This window comes from Desmodus rotundus, chromosome 12 (genome assembly GCF_022682495.2).
Source record: "Desmodus rotundus isolate HL8 chromosome 12, HLdesRot8A.1, whole genome shotgun sequence".
NCBI classification, from domain to species: domain Eukaryota; kingdom Metazoa; phylum Chordata; class Mammalia; order Chiroptera; family Phyllostomidae; genus Desmodus; species Desmodus rotundus.
Window position 1 is genome coordinate 25203702 of NC_071398.1, and position 22231 is coordinate 25225932.

The 22231-nt window shown below is 41.6% G+C and overlaps 1 protein-coding gene across 2 annotated transcripts in view; it reads left to right on the plus strand.

Moving 5' to 3' along the window:
- Positions 1-22231, plus strand: part of GAN (gigaxonin) — a 67485-nt gene that overhangs the window by 30832 nt on the left and 14422 nt on the right. Inside the window, exons 2-10 of one of the 2 annotated variants that reach the window (XM_024556046.4) lie at positions 1990-2104; positions 4461-4811; positions 6914-7131; positions 7337-7458; positions 10914-11026; positions 11979-12128; positions 13036-13172; positions 13427-13555; positions 22051-22160. In XM_024556046.4, the coding sequence (XP_024411814.2) occupies positions 1990-2104; positions 4461-4811; positions 6914-7131; positions 7337-7458; positions 10914-11026; positions 11979-12128; positions 13036-13172; positions 13427-13555; positions 22051-22160 (1445 nt within the window). The remainder of the gene's footprint in view (positions 1-1989; positions 2105-4460; positions 4812-6913; positions 7132-7336; positions 7459-10913; positions 11027-11978; positions 12129-13035; positions 13173-13426; positions 13556-22050; positions 22161-22231) is intronic. The other variant, XM_045191852.3, reaches the window with a different exon arrangement.

Below are 22231 nucleotides of genomic sequence, written 5' to 3' on the forward strand. Positions count from 1 at the left end.
CGGCTCAGAGCCTGGAGTTAGGCTTACTGACTGTGGGTTTTACCGTGGCATGATCAAGCTGGGTCATTTTCTTCGGGCAGATCTCTGTCCATATTTCTAGGTCTTTTCTTTTGGGCTGATCAAATCCTACAAAAAAGTCTTCCAGTTTTTTGCATGGAGGATATAGGTCTGGCTTTCAGCATTTTAGGAGCAGAATTGAGAAAAAAGACTAATAGTCTGAGCATCCAGTATGTAAACGCTCTATTAACTCCATTTTTGGTACAGTATACCTACCCTCAAATGTGCCTGGTACTGCCCTGCCCAGAGACCCACCTGCAGTTCTATACTTCAGAATGTGAATCGCTTATCTCCCCCTGTAGCTGGGAGAGCGTAGGGTAGTTGTGTATGTATATGTGGAAGAGGGACCTGGGAATTCAACTGCTTCTTAAGACTTTGTCAACCCATTCTTCTGTTTTAGCTCATCTTTTATTCCTCATTCCACAGTTTCTCCATACAACTGATTCCGATCATTTTGGGGGAGGGGGAGGGGTCTTAAGTGCAATTAAGGCTGTGTCTTAGCTTTCATCTGCTAAATTAGGAGTATCTTTTAGACGTCGGGTAAAGTACCAGATTTCAAATAAGACACAAAAAGCACTGACCATGAAAAATTATTCTTCAAATTGTTCATCATCTTAAGAAAAGTGTTAAGTCTGCCAACGGATTAATTTCAAGAATATAATAAATAACTTTCCACCTCAATATGAGGAAGACAGTGAACTCAATAAAAACCTGAAGAAGAAACTTGAACTGGACATGCATTTCACCAAGGAGGAAACACTTGTGACCACAGACACGTGAAGAGGTGTTCAGCGCCTGGATCTTGAGGGAAATGCAGATCACAGCGTCACGAGAGACCCAGGTCACTCACTGGGTTGTCAGAACTTAGGAAGGACGACTGATTCAAGTGTCGGAGAGTTTGCGGGTCCGCGGATTCCCTGACACGTGTGCCAGACGAGGCTGTAAACTGCTCTGACTACTTTGGAGAGTAATTTAGTATCATCTCACACTTTAGAGAATAATTTAGCATAATTCTACTCCCAGGAGTACAACCAAGGGAAGTTTCTTTTGCCTAATGCAAAAGGAGACATGTCTGAGAATAGTCATAGCAATGCTGTTCACATACCAAAACCTGGAATGGCCCAGAAGCCCATCGGCAGGAAGTGGAATATTATACAGCAGAAAGAACAAAGAACTAGTGTGATGTGCAGCAATATAAATGATGAGCAATATAATATTAAATGAAAAGAAAGCCCCGAGAGATCACAGATGGCATGAACTCTTATAAAACTAAAAACAACTTAATATATATATATGCATTTATTCACTTACCTATTATACATATTCCATGGGTGTTTTATATTATATATTTCATGACTACAATAATAAATTTGTATATATTGTATTTTGAATGGATACACTAATACTGTATTATATATGTTTCATGGATACAATAATTAAAAAGCAAGGGAAACTGGATGTAGAACTTAGAGTAATAGTCACTTTAGATGCAGAAGCAGAGGAGTGGATTGGTGAGGACCACCATTGGTTAGAAGCAGGTTATTGTCAGGGTTATAGCTTTTGTTTTGGTTGGTAGATTTGAGGGGTCCTTGTCATATTATTAAAAATAATTGGGTAATTAAATACATGAAAAAATAAGCTGAAAGACCTAGGGTTCCCGAGGTGAAGTAGAGATCCTTGTTCACATGGATCTTAGTTCTTTGGTTGTCTGTCTGTCTGTCTGTTTAAGAATTAGCATTGTGAGACCTATAACAAATGTTTAGGAGTTGAACATTATAAAAAAATATAGTAATCTACTGTTAACAAACTGAATTTTCTAAGTGGGATTCATATACTTAAAATTATCATATACTTTATAGAATATTTAGTGCATAAAAACTTACACCTATTTGTTCTTTCATAGAAATTTTACATTTTCTTTCCCTTTCTTAGGACAAAGTTAAACTATAATCCTCCAAAAGATGATGGATCAACCTATAAGATTGAACTTGAAGGGATATCGGTAATGGTTATGAGAGAGATCCTGGATTACATCTTCAGTGGGCAGGTATGATGAGACACAAAGGAAGGAAGACTAAGTAAAGGCTTCTCAAGCTCAGGGTGAGGGTCTCCTTTCATCCATTCTGTGACCACGTAGCAACCCTTCATCTTCGTCATCTGTCACCGTGTGCTTGACTAGTGTCTCCTACTGCTAATGGCACCCAAGTGTGTTCTTCCAGGGCTCTGCCCTTAGAAGAAAGCACACTAAGTGAGATCTTACCCAGTCCCAGTTTTTGATTTTACCATCTGAGCTCCATCTTCCAGCATGAGTTTCAAAGAATGTAAGATGCCCTCTGCACTGCTGTCTTTTTGTTTTTCAATCTTAATTCCAATTTTACTTTTTACCCATTCTGTTCAGGAACTCATTCTGTCTCCATAGCATGGAGATGGGAGCTTCCATGGGCAGGGGAGCTTCTTTTGCAGAAATGAAGAGTTCTAGACTCATACAAATGGCAGGCACCTGCGTTGTCCTGATGATGCCTGGTCCTGTCACTCAGCAGGACCAGCATCCCTCTACCACCCCCCATTCTTTCTGATTTCCTTTTATTCCCTCTACCCACTTATGTTTCTGGGGATTTAATGAACCCTGGGGAGGAAAGTGATAAGTGATCAGACTTCATTCTTACTCTTTGCCTCCTCCAACCTTGCCCCCAACTGCTGTAAATAGCATGAGGACTCGTAAGAAAAATCTTACGTGTGGACCAGGGCTTATAACGGGAAGAAGTTAGTGAGAATACGTTTTATCTTTACTCTTTGAGAACTTGTTTCTTACTCTCTTCTTTCTTCCTGCTTCATCTTATGTTACTTTTCCTATTTGTGAAGAGTGTGTCTCCTACATGTTTCCAAGTATTCTGAGTGTGCTACTTACTTTCTCCAAATATATTCAGTCTGTCTAGAGTTAAACTTGGTGATTGTCATCCTTTTTGAAGTTTTTGGTTAAGTTTCATGATGTTATCTCCTTTTCTCTAAACACTAGGTAGTGGGAGTATGGATGTAAGGCTAGTGTTGTAGGGTTGTTAAACATAAATGAATTTAAGTTCATGTGGAGACACCCGGTAAGTACTGGAGATACTGCATAGCACCACAAAGCCAGGCTTAGGACCAGCCACTTACCTAACTTCTAAAGTCCGTTCTGCAGCAGTTCTCACAAGTTATAAGCCAATAAGAGCTTAGTCGTGTTAAGGCTTAGATTTGAAACTTGAAACCTTACTTACAGATTTTGTTCCTAATTAAAATTAATTGTGGTTTTAAGATCATAGTTGCAGGGTAAGTTATAATGAACTCCTGATGTGGCCGTTTAGTTTTATTGAGATGGAATTTAGTGTGTGTGTGTTTGTTTTGGTTTGTTTTTGTTTGCCTGCCTCCATTGGATAGTCTAGAGCTCTCCACTGTCTTTTGGCTAAATTTCATGTGATACGTAAAAGGAAAATTGCCGCATACTTGTAGTTTACTTCATACACCTCCTTCTACTTTTGTTGCTCATTTTCCAAGGCGACTGTATCTCTGGTACACGATGTGTAAAACGTAGTAGAATGTTCCTTGCTGCACTCTGAAATCCCTCCGTCACATTCCCGGGCGTAGGATGAGACCCGTTCCCGGAGAGTCTGGGCTGTCGGTGGGCCTGGCGATGTTTCAGAGTCCTGTGTCTTTACACCCCTCCCTGTTGGATAGAACAACTGTCAAGTGGGTGGAGGAAGAAGCATCAGTTAGAAAACTGAAGAAAATTAAGGAAAAGTAAATGTTCAAAATGATTTTTTAAACCTTTTATTAGGGAGTCCTTCCAGAAAGTAGCTCTGGAACCAAACTGTATCTGTCGCACCACGCCGCCTATGGTGTTTGGTGGTCAGGTGAGGCTTTGGAGGTGGTGTAGATCCCCTTTCTTCAAGGGGCTTGCGTTCCGTTTGGCATGCCTTTTAGCAAAGGAGTGAACTCAATATAGTGGAGGTAAGATTTTCCACAGTTCTGGTGCTAGTATTTAAAGCAATCACCTTCAGTTTACCAGAGAATACAGAACTTTCAATTTCCTGAGCATTTCAATCATTTAAGGTTTTTCTCTAAACTAAGTATAGAAGTGAGCAGCTGGACAGTTCACTCAAAGAGTTGTTGGTAGTTAATGTTGGTAAAACAAGGGACGCAGTAGGAAAAGTTAACCAGCCACATGCTGCTTATGTTGTTCAGAGACTTGTTGAGGCCCTCAAATTCTTCTTGGAAAAAAGTGCTATGTGAAAGCATATGAAATTACCAATCTGTGATCGTCTTTGACCTATGAAAATGGAGCTTTCATGTGGCTCAGCCCAATAGATTCGTGGTTTGGGTTTTAAATATACACATTCAAGTATAAAATATTGGTCATATTCTCACAGATCCGGCTAAACGAAGATACCATCCAAGATGTTGTGCAGGCAGCGGACCTGCTCCTGCTGACAGATCTTAAAACTCTGTGCTGCGAGTTTTTAGAAGGCTGCATCGCTGCTGAGAACTGCATCGGGATCCGTGACTTCGCACTTCATTACTGCCTGCACCACGTCCATTACCTTGCAACGGAATACCTGGAGACTCACTTCCGAGATGTCAGCAACACAGAAGAATTCCTAGAACTGAGTCCTCAGAAACTTAAAGAAGTGATTTCTCTTGAGAAGTTAAACGTTGGCAATGAAAGATACGTATTTGAGGCAGTAATTCGATGGATAGCACATGATACAGAAATAAGAAAGGTACCTGTAGTTTGTAACATGGTCTGTCTTTGCCTTTCCACTTGATTTCGCTGTTTTTAATCCAAATTATCACTGTCTTCTCTTTCCCCTTCAACATGAAACACTTGCAAAGTTATGGTCGAAAAGATATCTGTAGCCCTGGCCAATGTGGTTCAGTTGGTTGGGCATCATCCCACAAGGTCACCAGTTCGATTCCTGGTCGGGGCACATGCCTGAGTTGCAGGCCAGGCACTGGTTGGGGTGCATGTGAGAGGCAACAGATTGATGTTTCTCTCACACTTCAATGTTTCTCTCCCTCTTTCTCCCTCCCTTCCCTTCTCTCTAAAAATAAGTGAATAAAATCTTAAAATAAATAAGAGATACCTGTGAAACATCTTCCCATAGGATCACTGAAGCAGTTGGTATTTCAGACCAGTCTACAAAAGCCCATGTAATTCAATATAGCAGTGAAAATATGAATACTTTTTAAGGAACATGATATCCTTTGTGTGTTGTTTTTCATGGCAAAATGTATTTCAAGCTTAAGCTGGACACCATAGAAATGTAGTGTCCCCATTTTCGCTCATCATCCATCCCTCCTACGTCCTTGGGCTAACGCCTTCAGCAGCTCTGAGGGAGGCTGCCGGGCGAGGGCTGGGGGTGCGGGCTGTCCCTGGAGTGATAACACCACTGGGGAGAAAACAGGAGAGCACTCGGGCGTTTTCATGACTATGCGAGTCCAAATGGGAAGGTTCTGGGAGTGACAGCCTGGAAGGGATGGGTTTTAGAGAGTATCAGGCTTTGGATCCAAACTGATAATGCATTGGGGAGGGAGCAAAATCATGGGGCTTTAAGTCTGATACTCACAAATGAGATACTAGCTTCAGGCACTGTATTCAAAATGGAAGATATTTCGGTTTCAGAGTAGTCTTCGAAATGTACAATTGCCTTGTTAATTGTTCTTGAAAACTACCGACTTACGTTTTAATGATTATCTTGTAATTTTTAAAATTCTGCAGAAACTATGCTTGTAGTCTCAGTGTGGTTATACAGTTAATGTTCTGTTTTCCACATTAGGTGGGTAAGTTAGGAAAGGAGATGGAACAGTTTCCAGCTTGCTGCCCTTCCCTGAGACCACCATCAGTAGCTTCTCCCCGACCCTTTTCTTGCCTTGAAGTGGTGAGGATGCTAAGGTCAACTGCCTGCTGGGGAAACAGGGCAGTTTTTCATCCTTCGGTTAATCTGAACGTGACGCTGTAAAGAGTATTGCCTTTTAATCCTCAGGGTATAGCAGAGTATATTTTAAAATGACTATTTTAAAATCAAGAAAAACTAATCATTAAAGAGTTTCACCTTACGGAGAATGCTGTAATCAGTTGGTTCAAATTTAACGATGGAGCATAAAAAATATATAATTTATATTTATATGTTTTATAGATGTTTTTAACAATAATTACTTAAGAAATGATTAAATAGGACCCAGGAATTTTTTTGAACTTTGGCTTTTCTATATTTTTCATGTAATATTAATGTTGGTACATTTTAATTATCTAGTTTACCATATAGTATCAAGCTATTACTGTATAGAATGTTTTTATAAATGTGATTTAATTCACAGCACATTCAGTATGTAGGATAAAGCAAATTATAGCAGAGTTCTTGTAAGTTTTCCTATTGCTATGGGAACTCTGTAGAGCAGGGGTGTCAAACTCATTTCACTGGCGGCCACATCAGCCTCACAGTTGCCTTCAAAGGGCCGAATGTAATTTCAGTTCCTTAACAGTTAAGCAGTAGTTACGTTCATATAGTCCTAAAATTATTTCAGGTGAAAATGAGTTTGACACACCTGCTGAAGAGTGTAAAGGAAGGTGCTTGAAACTTTGCAGTGACACATCAAATATAAACATGAAGTGATTTTTAAATTACACTTTTTTTTAAATCAAGGCTATGGGAAGTAGAAAGGAAGGGGGCCAGTGAGCATATTTAAGTAGTGCTGGTACTTATTACTTGCCTCTTGATAATCTATTAACACTTTTAGCTTTCCATGAGTTGGAAAGTATATATTCTAAAAGCTATGTGTTGCATTCTCCACCAACCCCCGTCCTTCCTACCCTCTTCTGCAGGTCCACATGAAGGATGTTATGTCAGCACTGTGGGTTTCAGGGTTAGACTCCAGCTACTTGCGGGAGCAGATGCTGAATGAACCGTTAGTACGAGAAATTGTCAAAGAGTGCAGCAACATACCCCTGAGCCAGCCGCAGCAAGGCGAGGCCATGCTGGCCAACTTCAAACCCCGGGGCTACTCGGAATGCATCGTGACTGTCGGTGGAGAAGAGAGAGTGTAAGTGTGGGTGTGTGTTTGCAAAGTGGAATAAGGGAAGAGAGATTTCTATGTAAATGAGAATTCATATTTTTCAGTACTTGAAGAATAATAGCAGTAGATTTTTTTAATGGTTTAGACATTTTTTATAGTGGTAAAACTTGTCGTAGTTGTTATAACAGAACTACTTAAAACACATTAACTGCTAATCTATTTATCTTTTCAGTTCACGGAAACCAACAGCAGCAATGCGATGTATGTGCCCTCTTTATGACCCCAATAGGCAGCTTTGGATTGAACTGGCCCCTTTAAGCATGCCAAGAATTAACCACGGAGTGCTCTCAGCAGGTACTGTTTTGTGGTAAATTTTACTGAAACACAAAATCAAGTGATGGGTAATTTCAGGGTTGTGCAGAATGACTCAGCCTTTTAAAGAAATAATCTTATTGTCTCTCTATGATGACATTTTCCTTGTAGCTCTAGCTTTCAAGACTATGGTAAGAAGAATGTTTTCTGTCCATCCTTATTGTCCCCAAATCGTAATATGTAGCCATCTTTCAGACGTTAGTAGAGGAGCGTCTTACTTGATGACAAGCTGAGAGAAGAGCAGAATTCAGTGACCCTGACCACCAGGGAGCTGTGTGACCACACCTGGAACACAGAATTTCTCTGAGTCACGATGGTCCCATCATCTTTGAAATTCAATTGAAAATTACAGTATGTAACAGTCTAAAATAAAAGTGTGATATAAAAGCAGGCATTTCAAATGAGAATTTAGAAAGTACTACTTTAGCAATGGCTTAAAGTTATTTTACGAAAGAAAGTATGTTTTAGTTGACCTTTACAAGTTTGAAAATAGCTCCATGTTCTTCAAAGCCCTTCTCCAAGGAGATGACAGAAAAGATCGTCCTTGCTGCCTCGCCGCTGTTGGCTGCCTTTCTCCTAACCTCGGATCTGCCGTTCGGGTTCACCCCACGAGCCCCATTTCACTGAATTCTAATTATTGGCAGCAGTCCTCCTGGCATCCCTATTTTATAGTCCTACATGCCCACTAACATTAAAAGGTGCAGGGATTAAGCAAGCAAACCAACAAAAAGCCCACAAACACAAACTCATAAACACAGATAACAGAATGGTGATTATAAGAGGGAAAGGGGGTGAGGGGAGGTAGAAGAGGGTGTAGAGGGGATAAATGGTGATGGAAGGAGACTGGACTTGGGGTGGTGAACACACAATACAATATACAGATGATGTATTATAGAACTGTACACCTGAAACCTATATGATTTTATCAACCAATGTCACTCCAATAAATTCAATAATAAAAAAATTTAAAGCTATACCACATCACACCATGTTATAGAAATGGCAAAATCTGCCCTGGCTGGTGTGGCTTAGTGGATTGAGCACGGGCCTGTGAACCAAAGGGTCACCAGTTTGATTCCCAGTCAGGGCACGTGCCTGGGTTGCAGGCCAGGTCCCCAGTGGGGAGTGCACAATAGGCAACCACACATTGATGTTTTTCTTCCTCTCTTTCTCCCTCCCTTCCCTCTCTTTATAAAAATGAAGAAATAAAATCTTAAATTATTTTAAAAAAAAAGAAATGGGTAAATCTGTACTGTAGTATAGAAATGGACTCATTTTCCAGGTGCCAGGATTATTGAAGTCATTGTCAGTAATAAACAGCTGGATGGAGTGGTGTAGCCAGTAGGCTGTGGGGCTGATTTCCCTGTGCTACTATTTCAGCTTTCACCTCCTGAAGTTCTCTTCCCCTCACGTGTGCGCATACTCAGAAGTTCTTCACATGCACACCTACCACAAAGGTTCCTATAGCACTAATTTTCAAAGATTTCCCAGAGGGGTTGGCATTTCAGAAACTAAACCAGGAGGAGAGGAATTGTGTTCAGTTGTATGGACTGAAGTTGTGACACGATTAATTCCTGTTTGCCCAGCCTATTCTGCATTTCTTACTTTCTTGCATTTTTTTAATTGATTGACTTTTTTCCCCTTCAGTCTTTCCATTTATACCAGTTTAGAAGTTATAGTCTTTGCGTATATTCCTTTGAAGGTTTCCTTAGAAACCATAGCCTGTTATCAAAGCCTAAAGTTAATCAGTACTTTTATACTGTCTTTTTCATATTTTCAAGTCTAACGATGTTAAAATACATGATTGTGTATAAACGTAATATTTACATATGTACATGTTTCTTTAATCTGTTTATGTAAGTATCTGTAGGTAGATAGTGTTTAGTGTTACCCACATATTTACCACTTCCTTTGTTTTTCCTTCCTTGCTCCTGGGACCTTCCATACAGGACCATTTTTCCTTTATTCTGAAGTTCATCCCTTTGAATTACCGCTAATGTGGTTCTCTTGTAGCAAACCCTTCAGATTTATTTGCCTGAGAATATCATTACTTTGCCTTCATTTTTAAAGGATGTTTTTGCTGGATTATTTTTCAGCACATTGACGATATCTTCCACTGACTTCTAGCTTTTATTATTAAGTCAGTTGTCAGTCTAAACATCTGCCTTTTCTCAGGACTGTATTTAAGATTTTTTTTGTCTTTGTTTTCTGCCACTTCACTACAATGTGCTTAGGTGCACGTTTTATTTGAAATTTTACCATATTCAGAGATTGTGAGCTTCTTGACTCTGTGGCATGACCTTTTATCAACTCTGGAAAATTCTTATTGTGTCTTCAAAATATTGCCCCTGTTCTGTTCTACTTTCTCTCTTGGCTTTTGGATGTCAGATTAAGTATGGCTAGATGTTTTTACTCCATTCTCTGCCTGTCTCCTACCTTCTCTTTCTTTTCTATCTTTTTGCCACACCATATTGGCTTCGTTATGATTTCTTTTGATTTAGCTTCCATTTAATGAATTCTCTCTTTAACCATGATGGATCTGCCATTAAATCCATCCATTGGATCTTTAATTTTATCTGTTTTTTTCTTTTTTTTTAAAATTTATTTTATTTATTTATTTTCAGAGAGGAAGGGAAGGAGAAAGAGAGGGAGAGAAACATCAATGTGCGGTTGCCTCTTGTGCGCCCCCCCACTGGAGACCCGGTCTGCAGCCCAGGCATGTGCCCTGACTGGGAGTCAAACCAACAACCCTTTGGTTCACAGGCCCATGCTCAATCCACTGAGCTACACCAGCCATGGCTGTTTTTCCTTTCTTTTTTTTATTTCTAGAAGTTCTCTTTAAATCTTTTTCAAATCTGCAGGTCACTTCTATAGCCCCTTGTTTCCAAGGGCTATCTTCAAATTTGCCTTTTATTTCTTAAACGTAGAAAACATTGTTGTATGAGTCTTTTTATTATTCCAATATTTGAGATTTGAAATCTTTGCAAGGCTACTTTCTATTGTTTGCTTCTGCTGGTTAGAACTCTGCAGAGGCTTTCCTGCCAGAAGACATATTTTCTATGGGCCTGGGGTTCAGATTTCTGTCCTTTACATCCCCTCAAAGCCATTAAAAGAAAAGTTGAACAGTTTCCCAGAACAGATGAACTCAGATAACCCAGAGCTGTTTGGAGACTTGAGTGGGTGGTATCAGTCTTCCTTTTACGTTGTAAGGTGGTGGGACTCCACTAAAACACACTTAAGAAATGGTCACGGTGACTCACAGACTTGGCTGTCTCACCGGGGAAGAAATGAACTCTGATAAAGATCTCGAATCCATTGTTACCAGAGAAGGTTTCTCCATATACTGGCTCTACAACTATGGCATTTATACTTGACAGGAGATGGATATTGAGGACTTAAGTTTCAACTTTCTTGTGTGTCCCCTTTGATTTTTGCAGAAGGATTTCTGTTTGTATTTGGGGGTCAAGATGAAAATAAGCAGACCCTGAGCTCTGGAGAAAAGTACGACCCAGATGCAAATTCATGGACTGCACTGCCACCAATGAACGAGGTAAAACGTTACATTTTCATTTGTTTAGCGCTTTTCTTTTTTCCCTCTGACACTTTTGATCGTTTGTTCTCCATTTGGGTATAAGAAAATAGCACAGCAGCCCTACCGGGCTGCTCTGCCTGAGACACCAGTGCTCGGCCTCCCAGCTCTTCTCTCTGGGCCATCCCTTTGCTCAGTCTGACCTCATGACCTCTCAGACCTTCTCAATATGCTCCTACTTCAGAATCTTTGCCAGATACCCACGTGGCATGCTCCTCGCTTCCCTCCGTGTTTGCCCAGGTAGCACCTTGTCGGGGCAGCCTTCCCTCCAGCCCTGCAGCTCTCCTGTCTCCCCTCCCCTCCTTTCTTTCCCTTCATACCATGTAGCACCTTCTCACATAGTAGGAAGTTTTAAATTGTTTACACAAACTCTTTTGACAGCAGGGGATGTTACCTGTGTTCAGAACTCTGTCTTCAGTGCTAGAATAGTGCTGGGCACGTAGGGGACACTAAGAAAGTACTGACAAATAATGTGGAATGCCTCAGGCTTCTGTCATTGCCCGTAGCCTTCGCAGAACCTGTTCTCCCACGGCCTCTCTGCCACAGGCAGTCCCGATGCTGTGGCTCTTGTCTTCCACGCGTCAACTTGGAAACAATCGTAGACCAAACACAGATAACCTTATGAACCAAAAATTAATAGTTCTTTTCCTGTTGTGAGCTGTTGTGGGTAAAAGTACTGATTCTGACCATGAATTTACCATGCAGGTAATTCCCTTGCTTTGAGAAATCCCTAGGCTTGAGTTTTCTGTCTTTTGTGATAGACGAGTGAGCTGCTACAGAAAGCAGGAATATTGGACAGAGAGGGCTTTGAGCATGGCACTTCTTTGCTGGAACTCTGGCATATAATGATGTCTGTAGTTTTTACTAAATGCATAAGTATCAGCTTTTGATATGATGGTTGATGTCTTTTCAGGGAAGACACAACTTTGGAATTGTGGAGATAGATGGAATGCTGTACATTTTAGGAGGAGAGGATGGTGACAAAGAGCTAATTTCCATGGAGTGTTATGATATTTATTCTAAAACCTGGACAAAGCAACCTGATTTGACCATGGTTAGAAAGGTGAGAGCTGTATCTTACGATTAAAAACTGGATTTTAAAATGAATGTTCCTTCATTATCTACACATGCCTTTTAATACAACTGATGGTGTTAAACAAAGTAATGTCACAGAATTCTGCCTCTCTGGGCAGCTTGCAGTTGTTCTCATCAGCCATTCACCCAGGTAGGAAACGGGGTGTGTGCCCGTTTACCCTGGGGTGCGTGCTGTGCTGCCCTGCTCTGTCCCAGGCCTACGCTTGATAAACGTTGTGTAGGTGCAGTCACCTGGGAAGCAGCCACCTCTCCTAAACCTGTTTTCTCGGCCGTCATGCAGGATGGGGAGAAGCATTAGTTTGCAGGTAGAGAACTGCCACTGCTTACTGGGTAGAATGAAACAGCCAGGGCTCACGTTCACGCTCTAGAGCATCTGCCCTTGTCCGTGTGCCCTCCTGCCGACAGGGAGTTCGTCGTCAAGCCAAGCTGTGTCCGGTGCCACCCGCACATGCGCCTTCAGGTGCTGGGACATACTCATCAAACGTCCTCTCACTGCTTGTCCCCTTTAACTAAGTCGTGTGGGCAAGAATTGAGTGACATCTTACCCCATGGAATCTAAATCTTAGAATCTATAAGTAGTGGTAAAATGATAGGGATTGGAAAGTTCCTTTATGAAGTGAGGGCTCTTTACTTACCATATTTAGTGAAATAATATTAGATGGACTTGATTCTTTTCTGAAAATTAACAATATGTGTATTATCTTGCTCTTCTTCTCATTTTTAAAATCCTGTGTTATAATATTGGAAAGCACCATAGTTTTACTATTAGAAATCAGATCCTTTTCCAAATATTTTGTAATGCTCTTAGATAAGTGAATATTAATCTAACTTTAATAATAATTGTTGCCTCCCCCACTGTTGCTTTCTTCTTTCAGATTGGCTGCTATGCAGCTATGAAAAAGAAAATCTATGCCATGGGTGGAGGGTCGTATGGAAAACTTTTTGAATCTGTGGAATGCTATGACCCGCGGACCCAGCAGTGGACGGCCATCTGTCCGCTGAAAGAGAAAAGGTGAGAGAACGCACGTGTGGGCTTTACAGATTCCCCTGAACACTTGGCCTTTGCTCTTCTTTCAGACAAACCTTTGTTTTCACTTGGGATTTTGTTTATATAAAAATAAATGGATATCCATCTCCTGAAAGAGGAAAATCCACATATTCACCAAACACTGAATGTTACAGAGTTAAAACCAGCAGAAGAGGAATCAGGGACCCAGGTCACGGGTTGTAAACCAAATGCCTCATGGGCTCTGTGTGGCCTTTCAGATTCGGAGCGGTGGCCTGTGGAGTGGCCATGGAGCTGTACGTGTTTGGGGGCGTCCGAGGCCGTGAGGACATCCAGGGCAGTGAGATGGTGACTTGCAAGTCAGAGTTCTACCATGATGAGTTTAAAAGGTAATTACAAATGGCTTCACATGGCTTCTGCAGCTTTTTCTTTTGCCTTTAAAAGTCATGTTTAGCTTTGTTTAGTTTTGTTTTCGAGTGACTTCATTGAATTATCCTTTCTGTTCAGGACACGTGTAATGCATAAGAGATATTGATTCAGTGACTTCAGAAGTATTGGTGACTTAAAGGGAAATCATAGGAAAGTGTTTCTAAAACGTAGATCAGACCTTGACACCTCGTTGCTTAAAATCATTCATTGGCTCCCTGTGGCTTTTGGGAAAAAGTTAAAACCCCTTCACTTCACGTATTTGCCCTTCTGTGATACACTCTTTCTGCTACTGTTCAACCCAGATGCTTCCTTTGAGTCCCACTGAGTGTCATTTTTCCCTCAAGTATGTCCTGGTTGTCACAGCCCTGTGCTTTTACACTGCTCCTTTTGCCTGAAATTCCCCTGCCCACATTTATCCCGTTAAGTTGGCCTCTTCACAGCTCTCCTCAGTTATCGCTCCCTAGAGGTCTGGTTTGGGTTCCGCAGTCGGTGATCCCTCAGCTGTGTACGTGCTGTGCACATCTTGCCCTTGGTGTGATTGCTAACTGGAAGCTCCATCAGGGCAAGGTCCAACTCAGCCAGCTTTAAATCCCAGCTTCGGCATCGTAACCGGCCTGTAGCAGACACTCACTAAAATGCTGGTTAAGTGGGTGAAGTGTGGCGCCAGAGACTACCTCTGGCAGGCGGCCACATACCCGTGTGTCCTGTAGACGAGGTCATATTCTTCCCAGCCTCCCGCCTCGTCCCTGCTCTCACACATTATTGTTATAACCGCTAAACAGTATTCTTATTGCAGTAACATGTTCAAACCCTACTGGGAAACTGCCACGCTAAAATTAATCGTGTGATAGTGTTTCAGTCATAGACCAGAAGGGGGTGCCAAAATGTAATGTTTAATTTCATATTATTTTAGATTAGGACAGTGAGCAGCTACCAAGATTTTAGAAAGAGGTATAAATGTTAGCTAACTCTTAATGTATTTTTAATTTAGGATATTTTCATAGCCTTTTTTCCCCTTCAATTACAAGGGTCAGCCATCTTGGGAAAACTTACTAGACACAGTATAAGAGCAATTTAGAGGATGTCTGCTGTGGTGGGGCTGAGGGGGCAAAATTTCAAGGACTTTTCTACATTTCTCTTCCTTAACATATTACTGTGAGGGCTGAGTGTCCAAGGTGTGAAGGACAGTGGTGCCTTGGTACTGTTGTTAATTTGTTTTGGGACTCTCAACGAGTACCACCATCCAGTACCAAACTACTGTGAGACAGATGCGTCCTGAGAGAGGGGCGTGGAGTGGCAAGCAAGCGACAAGTGATGAAACATTTTTTTTCTCATCAAAATGCAACGAGTACAGGGTTTGATGAGTTCTGAAGCCAGCGAGTACCAAAGTGTAATTGTAGTGTATTCATTTCCTTCCCCAGTGAATCTCGAGACAGTCTGCCCTGCCTCATTAACAAGCAGGGGTCAGTGTGTTTGGTTTCTGATAAAGTGATGACAGAAGCCTTTTTTATAGTGGCTGAGTTACTGTGTAGACAGTGCAAGCTAGAGAGCTGTCACTCATTGGGATGATAAAGATTGCTTATGATTTTACCTTATTCTGCCCCTGGTTTGATTGTGTGGGACTTAAATGTGGCTATAAAGTCTCTCAGTCTGCCCTTGGCATGCTATAAATTGTTAGAACCTTTATATTTCTATCAGGTTGTTTCATATTTATAGTTGATAAGCTTTGAATGCAATGTATTGCTTTCAGTTCATAATTGTTAAACATAAGAGAATTGCTCCTTCCATGCTGTTTAAATGCACTTCCAAATAAAATTCACATATCTTTAGTTTTCTTATTTCTAAGCTCTTCAGTGTTCATAAATAGAATGAAGAAAGCTTAGTTTCTCTTGTCGATACAGCATACAGTTCACCAACAGCGAACAACACAGGTTTGAACTGTGCAGATCCACTTAAATGCAGATTTTTTCCAATAAATATATACAGTACCATAAATGTTTTTTATTCTTTATGATTTTCTTAATAATATTTTCTTTTCTCTAGTTTACTTTAATGTTAGAATACAGCATAAATACATATAACATCCAAAATATGTGTTAATTGACTATGTTATCAGTAAGGCTTCCAGCCAACACGTTGTAAGCTATTAGTAGTTAAGTTTTGGGGGAGTCAAAATTATACACAGATTTTCAGTTCTGTGGGGGTGGGGTCAGTGCCCTGACCCCTGTGTTGTTCAAGGTTCAGCTGTATAGATTCTTACTTGCTTAGGTAATATTAAGCACGTTCATACCACTAAGTACCATGTATTGACACGTTTAACTCATTTAACCTTCCCAACAGCTCTCTGCGATATAGATACTTTCTTATTCCTGTTTTACTCATAAGGAAACCCAAACATAGAGAGGTTAAGTATGTGCTCAAGTGCAGTGTCAGAGCTTGCATTTGAACTTGGACATTCTGGCCCCAGAGGCAGCCTTCTCAGCTACCATACTTTATTGCCTTAAAAATGTAGGCTTTCCCATAAATATATGTGGAAAGAAAATGACATTTTTATTTCTTAAAAGATTATCAGATGTTTCCAAGTATGTTGTATCTGCATTCGTTGGAAACTGTTGCCAGATGAACAATCTGTATTCGATCGGAGACCATTTATTGTTTTTAAGTAATCTCTTGTCTTTCCTGCCTTTGTTCCCTATTTTTAGGATAAAATTTTCCTGGAAAAATGCCATATCTTATTATTTTCTGTGTTTCTGACTGAACACAAACTGTTTGAAGGAAAGCAAAGAAATTGCCATAAGTTAAACCTAGTCGTAGGAACAAGTCACTACGTCAGAAGGGCAGTGTCTCCGTTTCTGTTCCTTGTGCTCCTGTTACTTACTAATGCCACACCTCCCCGTTGTCCACCCTCCAAAAAGGTCATCTTTGAGTCTTTGCTGTGCTTCACGTCTCATCGGCTGTCCGGTCTTCTCTTCTTTTTGAAACTGTACTGTGTCTCACCTTCACCCACCTTTATTTCTCCACTCGGGTCGCAGAGCGTTCTCCTCCCCGCGTGCAGTGTCAGCAGCCTTCGAACCAGTCTTCTCAAAAGCGTCTCACCGGCGTGTGCTTCAGAATGATGAGCGTCGCTTTGATCTTCCTGCACCTGCCGAAGATCCTGCCTGCTTCCTCACTGCTCACCACACAAAGCAGCCCCGTGCTGCTCCAGGGCCTCTGTAGACAGAGCCTCCCACCGCCTTTATCTTTCCAAGGAGCCAGCGCTTGACTTTCGTTTTCTCCTTTGTGTGTTTTCCCTTTCATTGGCTTCTGCTTTTGTCCGTGTTGTTTCTTTCCTTGCACTTAGGGTTTATTTTGCCCCTCCTTTCCTAAATTCTTCAGGTAGAATTTTTCTTATTTTCTTAAAAATGTCTGTGCTGAAGCCTCCTGTGTTTTCACCATACACACATTTTCCTTTCCCTTACTGAGCACAGCATGGTAACTGCGTTCAAGTCCCTGCCTGGTAGATAATCCCGGCATCTGAGTCATTGCAGAGTTGGCATCTGTTGGTTGTTTATTCCCTTGAGGATGAGTTCTTATTTTTCTGGCTCTTCTTTTGTTGAATAATTTTCGGTTGCGCCCTGGACGTTGTGAACAGAGCGTTGCTGAGGCCCTGGGGCCTCATTGCTCCGGAGTGCTGCTCCGAGAGCCCAGCAGACAATGGACTTGGTTAGACTCCGTCTGCAGCTGTCACATCCACAGCAGGCGGCAGCTCACAGTTCGGTTCTTCAAGCCGTACTTACAAGTCTTCGTGGTCCCGTGGTCACTCAAAGACTTGAGCTAAGTGAATGCACGTAAATTAGGGACTCTTCTCTACCTCTCACCTTTCCGAGGCCCCCGACACTGCACCTCGGTGACTCTGGTCGCTCCACGATGTGCTGTCTGCCTTGATTCCAGTGGCCGGGAAGATGGCAGGTTTCTCCGGGTTTCAGCTGCCCCAAGCCACCGCCCTCGGGTAGAGCTACGGAAGAATGGAAACACTCCCTGTGGGGTGCTTGTTCAGCCTCCAGCTTCCTCCCCAAACCTGCCTGCTCTTCCTCACGCTCCAGAGCCCGTAGCTGTCCTTGTGGGAGGATCAGCTTGTGAAGAGATCCTTCCTCCCTAAAAGCCGAACCTCACTAACGCTCCCTTTTTTCCTCTCTCTCCTGTCTCTCCCCCTCCCTCCCTCCTTCTCTACCTCCTCGCCTGTCTTTCCCCTCCTGCTTTCCTCCCTCTGAAGCTCACCGCTGTGGAGCTCTGCTAGATTTTAAAGTGTCATTCTCAGGGAGCATTCTTTCTTCTGAGTTAACAGCAGAGTCGTCATTATAGCCTCCAAGTCCTGATAAGCTTGTGTTTAAAAACCTTGTAAGTAAAGGTGTAATGCTGCCTTATTCGTTACAGAAATTACTACCACTCAGTGATGCCTGCTCTGTGCTAGACACCATGCAAAGGGCTTCATGTTGGGAGTTTCATTTCATCCTCACAACAGTCACTTGGGGTAGGTGATGGTGTCTGGTATCCCTGCTTACAGATGACGAAACAGAGACTGGCTTGGCTTCATTGCCCAAGGTCAGCAAGGGGGTACGTGGTAGAAAAAGAAATGGAAAACCATGCACCTTTTATACCTGTTTTATAAGCAACAGCAAATATATGTTCCAGTTAAATTTCCATGTTAGTTTTATTTCATTGGAAGCCTCAGCGTTATATAAAATAGATCACCTAGTGACCAAATTTGGTAGATCATTTACATAAACCAGCATTGATTATTCCAGGGAAGGATTCTGTTAGATTCTCAACTCTACAAAATCATTCCAAAATATCCTGTATCCTGATGTGCTTTTTCAGTAGATGATGTAGTCATACCTGCCTTACGTTAGAAGGGACCGTGGACCTGCTGAGTGCCCACGTGGCCTTGTAATGGGTTTGCTCCGAAGAGTCGTGTGTGTGTCTCCACTGGCGCTGGCCCTGCAAGCACGTTTTGGCTGCACACAGGGAACGCACAGCGGTGCTCTTCAGCTGGTTTGATTCAGAGCCTAGGAAGTGATTAAATGTCAGGGTTTACATATGTACGTTTAGCCCTGAAAACATAAAATGTGAATAAGCCCGTTAGTTATTGTAGTTTGACATTTCCAGACTTTCTTTCAAAGGTCTGTTCAGATCCCTGTTCTCACTTTTTTAATGAGAGCTCTTAGATTTTTCACTTTTCCTATTAATATGAGGCATTTTGGGGGCAGAGGCCAAACTGTATTCTCAGCCCCAGGGAACTGTTGGATTCCAGTCAATATTCAGGTGTTGGACGAATCAGTGGTAGATGAAGGTGTTTAGAAATATGGCAGCTACATCAGCAAACGAGTGGATCCAAAAACTATGGTTTATTTACACAGTGGAATTCTATGCAGCAGAGAGAAAGAAGGAGCTTATACCCTTTGCAACAGCATGGATGGAACTGGAGAGCATTATGCTAAGTGAAATAAGCCAGGCGGTGAGGGACAAATACCATATGATCTCACCTTTAACTGGAACATAATCAATAGAAGAAAAAAGCAAACAAAATATAACCAGAGACATTGAAGTTAAGAACAATCTAACAATAGCCAGGGGGGAGTGGGGAGGGGATTACAGGAACTACTATAAAGGACACATGGACAAAATCAAGGGGGAGGGTGGAGGCGGGGGAGGGAGGTGGGTTCAGCTGGAGTGGGGTGGAGGGATGGGGAGAAAAGGCATACAACTGTAATTGAATAACAATAAAAATTTTTTAAAAAAGGAAAAAAATATGACAGCTTATATTAGTTTTGCCTCTGACTTGTTATAGGATCTTGCACAAATCATTTTGCCCCCATGTTTCTTAAAATTTAAATGTGGAAGCTACTTCTTTATAACAGTCTTAGAAGAATGGTCATTGAAATAACAGTGCTGTTCTTAGTGAGATAATTTTACATTTGTATTTAGCATCGAGGTGCTCGGGACCTACACCCCTGGCTTACTGGACACTTCATAGCATAGAGTCAGAGATCCCGGGCAATAATGCCCTTGCACCTGTATGCTCCAACAGCGAGTGTCGGCCTGGACTTGGGTGTTCTCAATGGTTTAGCTGCATTCCCAAGGTCTGACTGAGGTCAGTTATGACCTGGTTGTGCCTTTATATTAAAGGGAAATTGGTCAGATTACCTTAAGTGAACATCATTAAGTCAAAAAAAAAAAAAAAAACCCAAACAAAAAACCCTAACTTATATTTTGGGATAATTTTACGCTTGTAGAAAACTTGCAAAAATAGAGTTCCCATAAGCCATTCACTCATCTTCTCCTAATGTTAGCATCTTACATAACCATGGTACAGGTATCAAGACCAGGATATTAGCGTTGGTACAATATTATTAAGTAAAGACAGACTTTATTTGAATTTCACCAGCTTGTCCACTGTTATCTTTTCTCCTACTGCTCCAGGACCCAGTCCAAGGTCTGGCATTACACTCGGTTGCTGTGTTTCTTTAGTCTCCTTTAGTGTTTGATAGCACCCTAGTTTCCCTGGTCTTTTGTGCGTGATATCCTTGAAGATTATTGGTCAGTTTTTTATTAGGGTGTCTCTTAAATTGGGTTTGTCTAATGGTTTCTGGGATTAGGCTGTGGGCAGGAATACCGTAGCCGTGGTGCGGTGCCTGTCTCCGCACCGCGTCGGGTAGGACGCAATGTCAATATGTTGTCTTATTACTGGTGGTGCTAACCTTGATGCCCTGGTCGAAGCGATGTCTGTGGGGTTTCCCCACTGTGAAGTTACTATTTTTGCCTTTGCAATCACTAGAGTGGTATCTTGGAAGAGAGGGTTTAAGAATATGCGCACACTGTTTTTCCTCAAACCCTCACCACTAAGTTAGCGCCCAGCAGTGGACCGGCCCGCAGCAGTTATTACCATCGTGCTCGCCTCGTGGTGACTTTATCTTTCATTCCATTAACTGGAATTCTGTAAAGAAGACCCGTCCCTTCTCCCTATTTTTTAACTGTTCAATTATTTATATCAGTATGGACTCATGGGTGTTTCTTTGATTCTAAGTTATAAATCTAATACTATCATTATTTTGTGGCTTGATGTGTCCCAGCTTTGGCCATTACTTCATATCGGTTCCTGTGTCTGTTTGACACACCCCTTCCTTTTTGAAGCACTTCGCTCTGACAGTGCAAGATGCTCCAGGCTCATCTTGTGTTTTCCGACTGAGCTGTGGAATCAGCCACTTCTTCATGGAGCCCCGAATCCTGTTAGTGGTAATTAAATTGATTCTCAACAGAAGTGCCAAGGCCATTCAGTAGGGAAAGAAACATCTTTTCAGCAAATGATGCTGAAACGACTAGATAGGTATACAAAAAAAAAAAAAACCACCCAAAACCTTGACGCTTACCTCATACCATACACAAAAATTAACTTGAAATGTGTCATAAGACCTAAATGTGACAGCTGAAACCATGAAATTTCCAGAAAAGAGCATAAGAAGAAAATCTTTGCAACCTTGGAGCAGGCAACGATTTCCTAGAAGGACACAGAAAGCATGAGCTAGAAAAGAAAAAAAAGGATGAACTGGAATTCATCAAAGTGGAAGACTTCTGTTCTTCAAAAGGCCCTGTTAAGAAAATGGAAAGACAGTCTGCATGCTGAGAGAAATGTCTGTGAAACGTACCTAACAGGGGCCACGTGCCCACAAATAGAGAGAATCTCACAGTTCAATGAGGAAACAGAAAACCCTATTTTAAAAGTGAGGAAATCTTTGAACAGACATTTCACAAAAGAAGATATATGAAATGGCCAGTAAGCACATGCAGAGATGTTTAAGGTCATTACTCTTCAGAGCACAGCATTCATTAAGCTCGATAAAATGAGAAAGACCGGCAGTACCGAAGCTGGCACTGATACCAAGTGCTGGAATTCTCACACATTGCTAATCAGGATGCAAAATGGCACACTTTAAAAAACAGGCTTTTTTTTAAGTGAAATACATCCTTAGCTATATAACCACACAAGTCTATGACATAAGTTCACAAAAAAGGTTTGCACTCTGATGTCCAAAACAACTTCATTAAAATAACCAAAATTGGACACTGCCCAGATGAGCACTAGCAGGTGAGTGGGCGCACGCATCCTGGTATGTCCACATAATGGAATACTACTTGGAAATAACAGGAAACAAGTTATCGATTCAGGCACCAACATGGATGAATCTCAGAAACATCATGCTGAACAAAAGGAGCATATTGAAAAGTGCATATTCTTTATGATGCAATATATATGACACTTTAGTACAGGCAAAACTAATACCTAAAGTGACAGGAAGCAAATCAGTGGTTACCCGGAAGTGGAGATTTACTGGCACAGTGCCTAGTACTGTTGGAGGCTCACCAAGTTTTGTTGTCGTTGGTAGTCGTCCTTTAAGTCTGTCCTTCTGTTTGTTTTCAGGTGGATCTATCTTCATGACCAGAATTTATGCATCCCCGCCAGTTCCTCTTTTGTTTATGGAGCCGTGCCCATAGGAGCCAGTATTTATGTTATCGGAGATCTTGACACAGGTAAGAACCTTAGGCTGATTTTTGCTATAACTGTTTCCTAGTGATTCCAAGGCATGTTGTCTCACCACTGC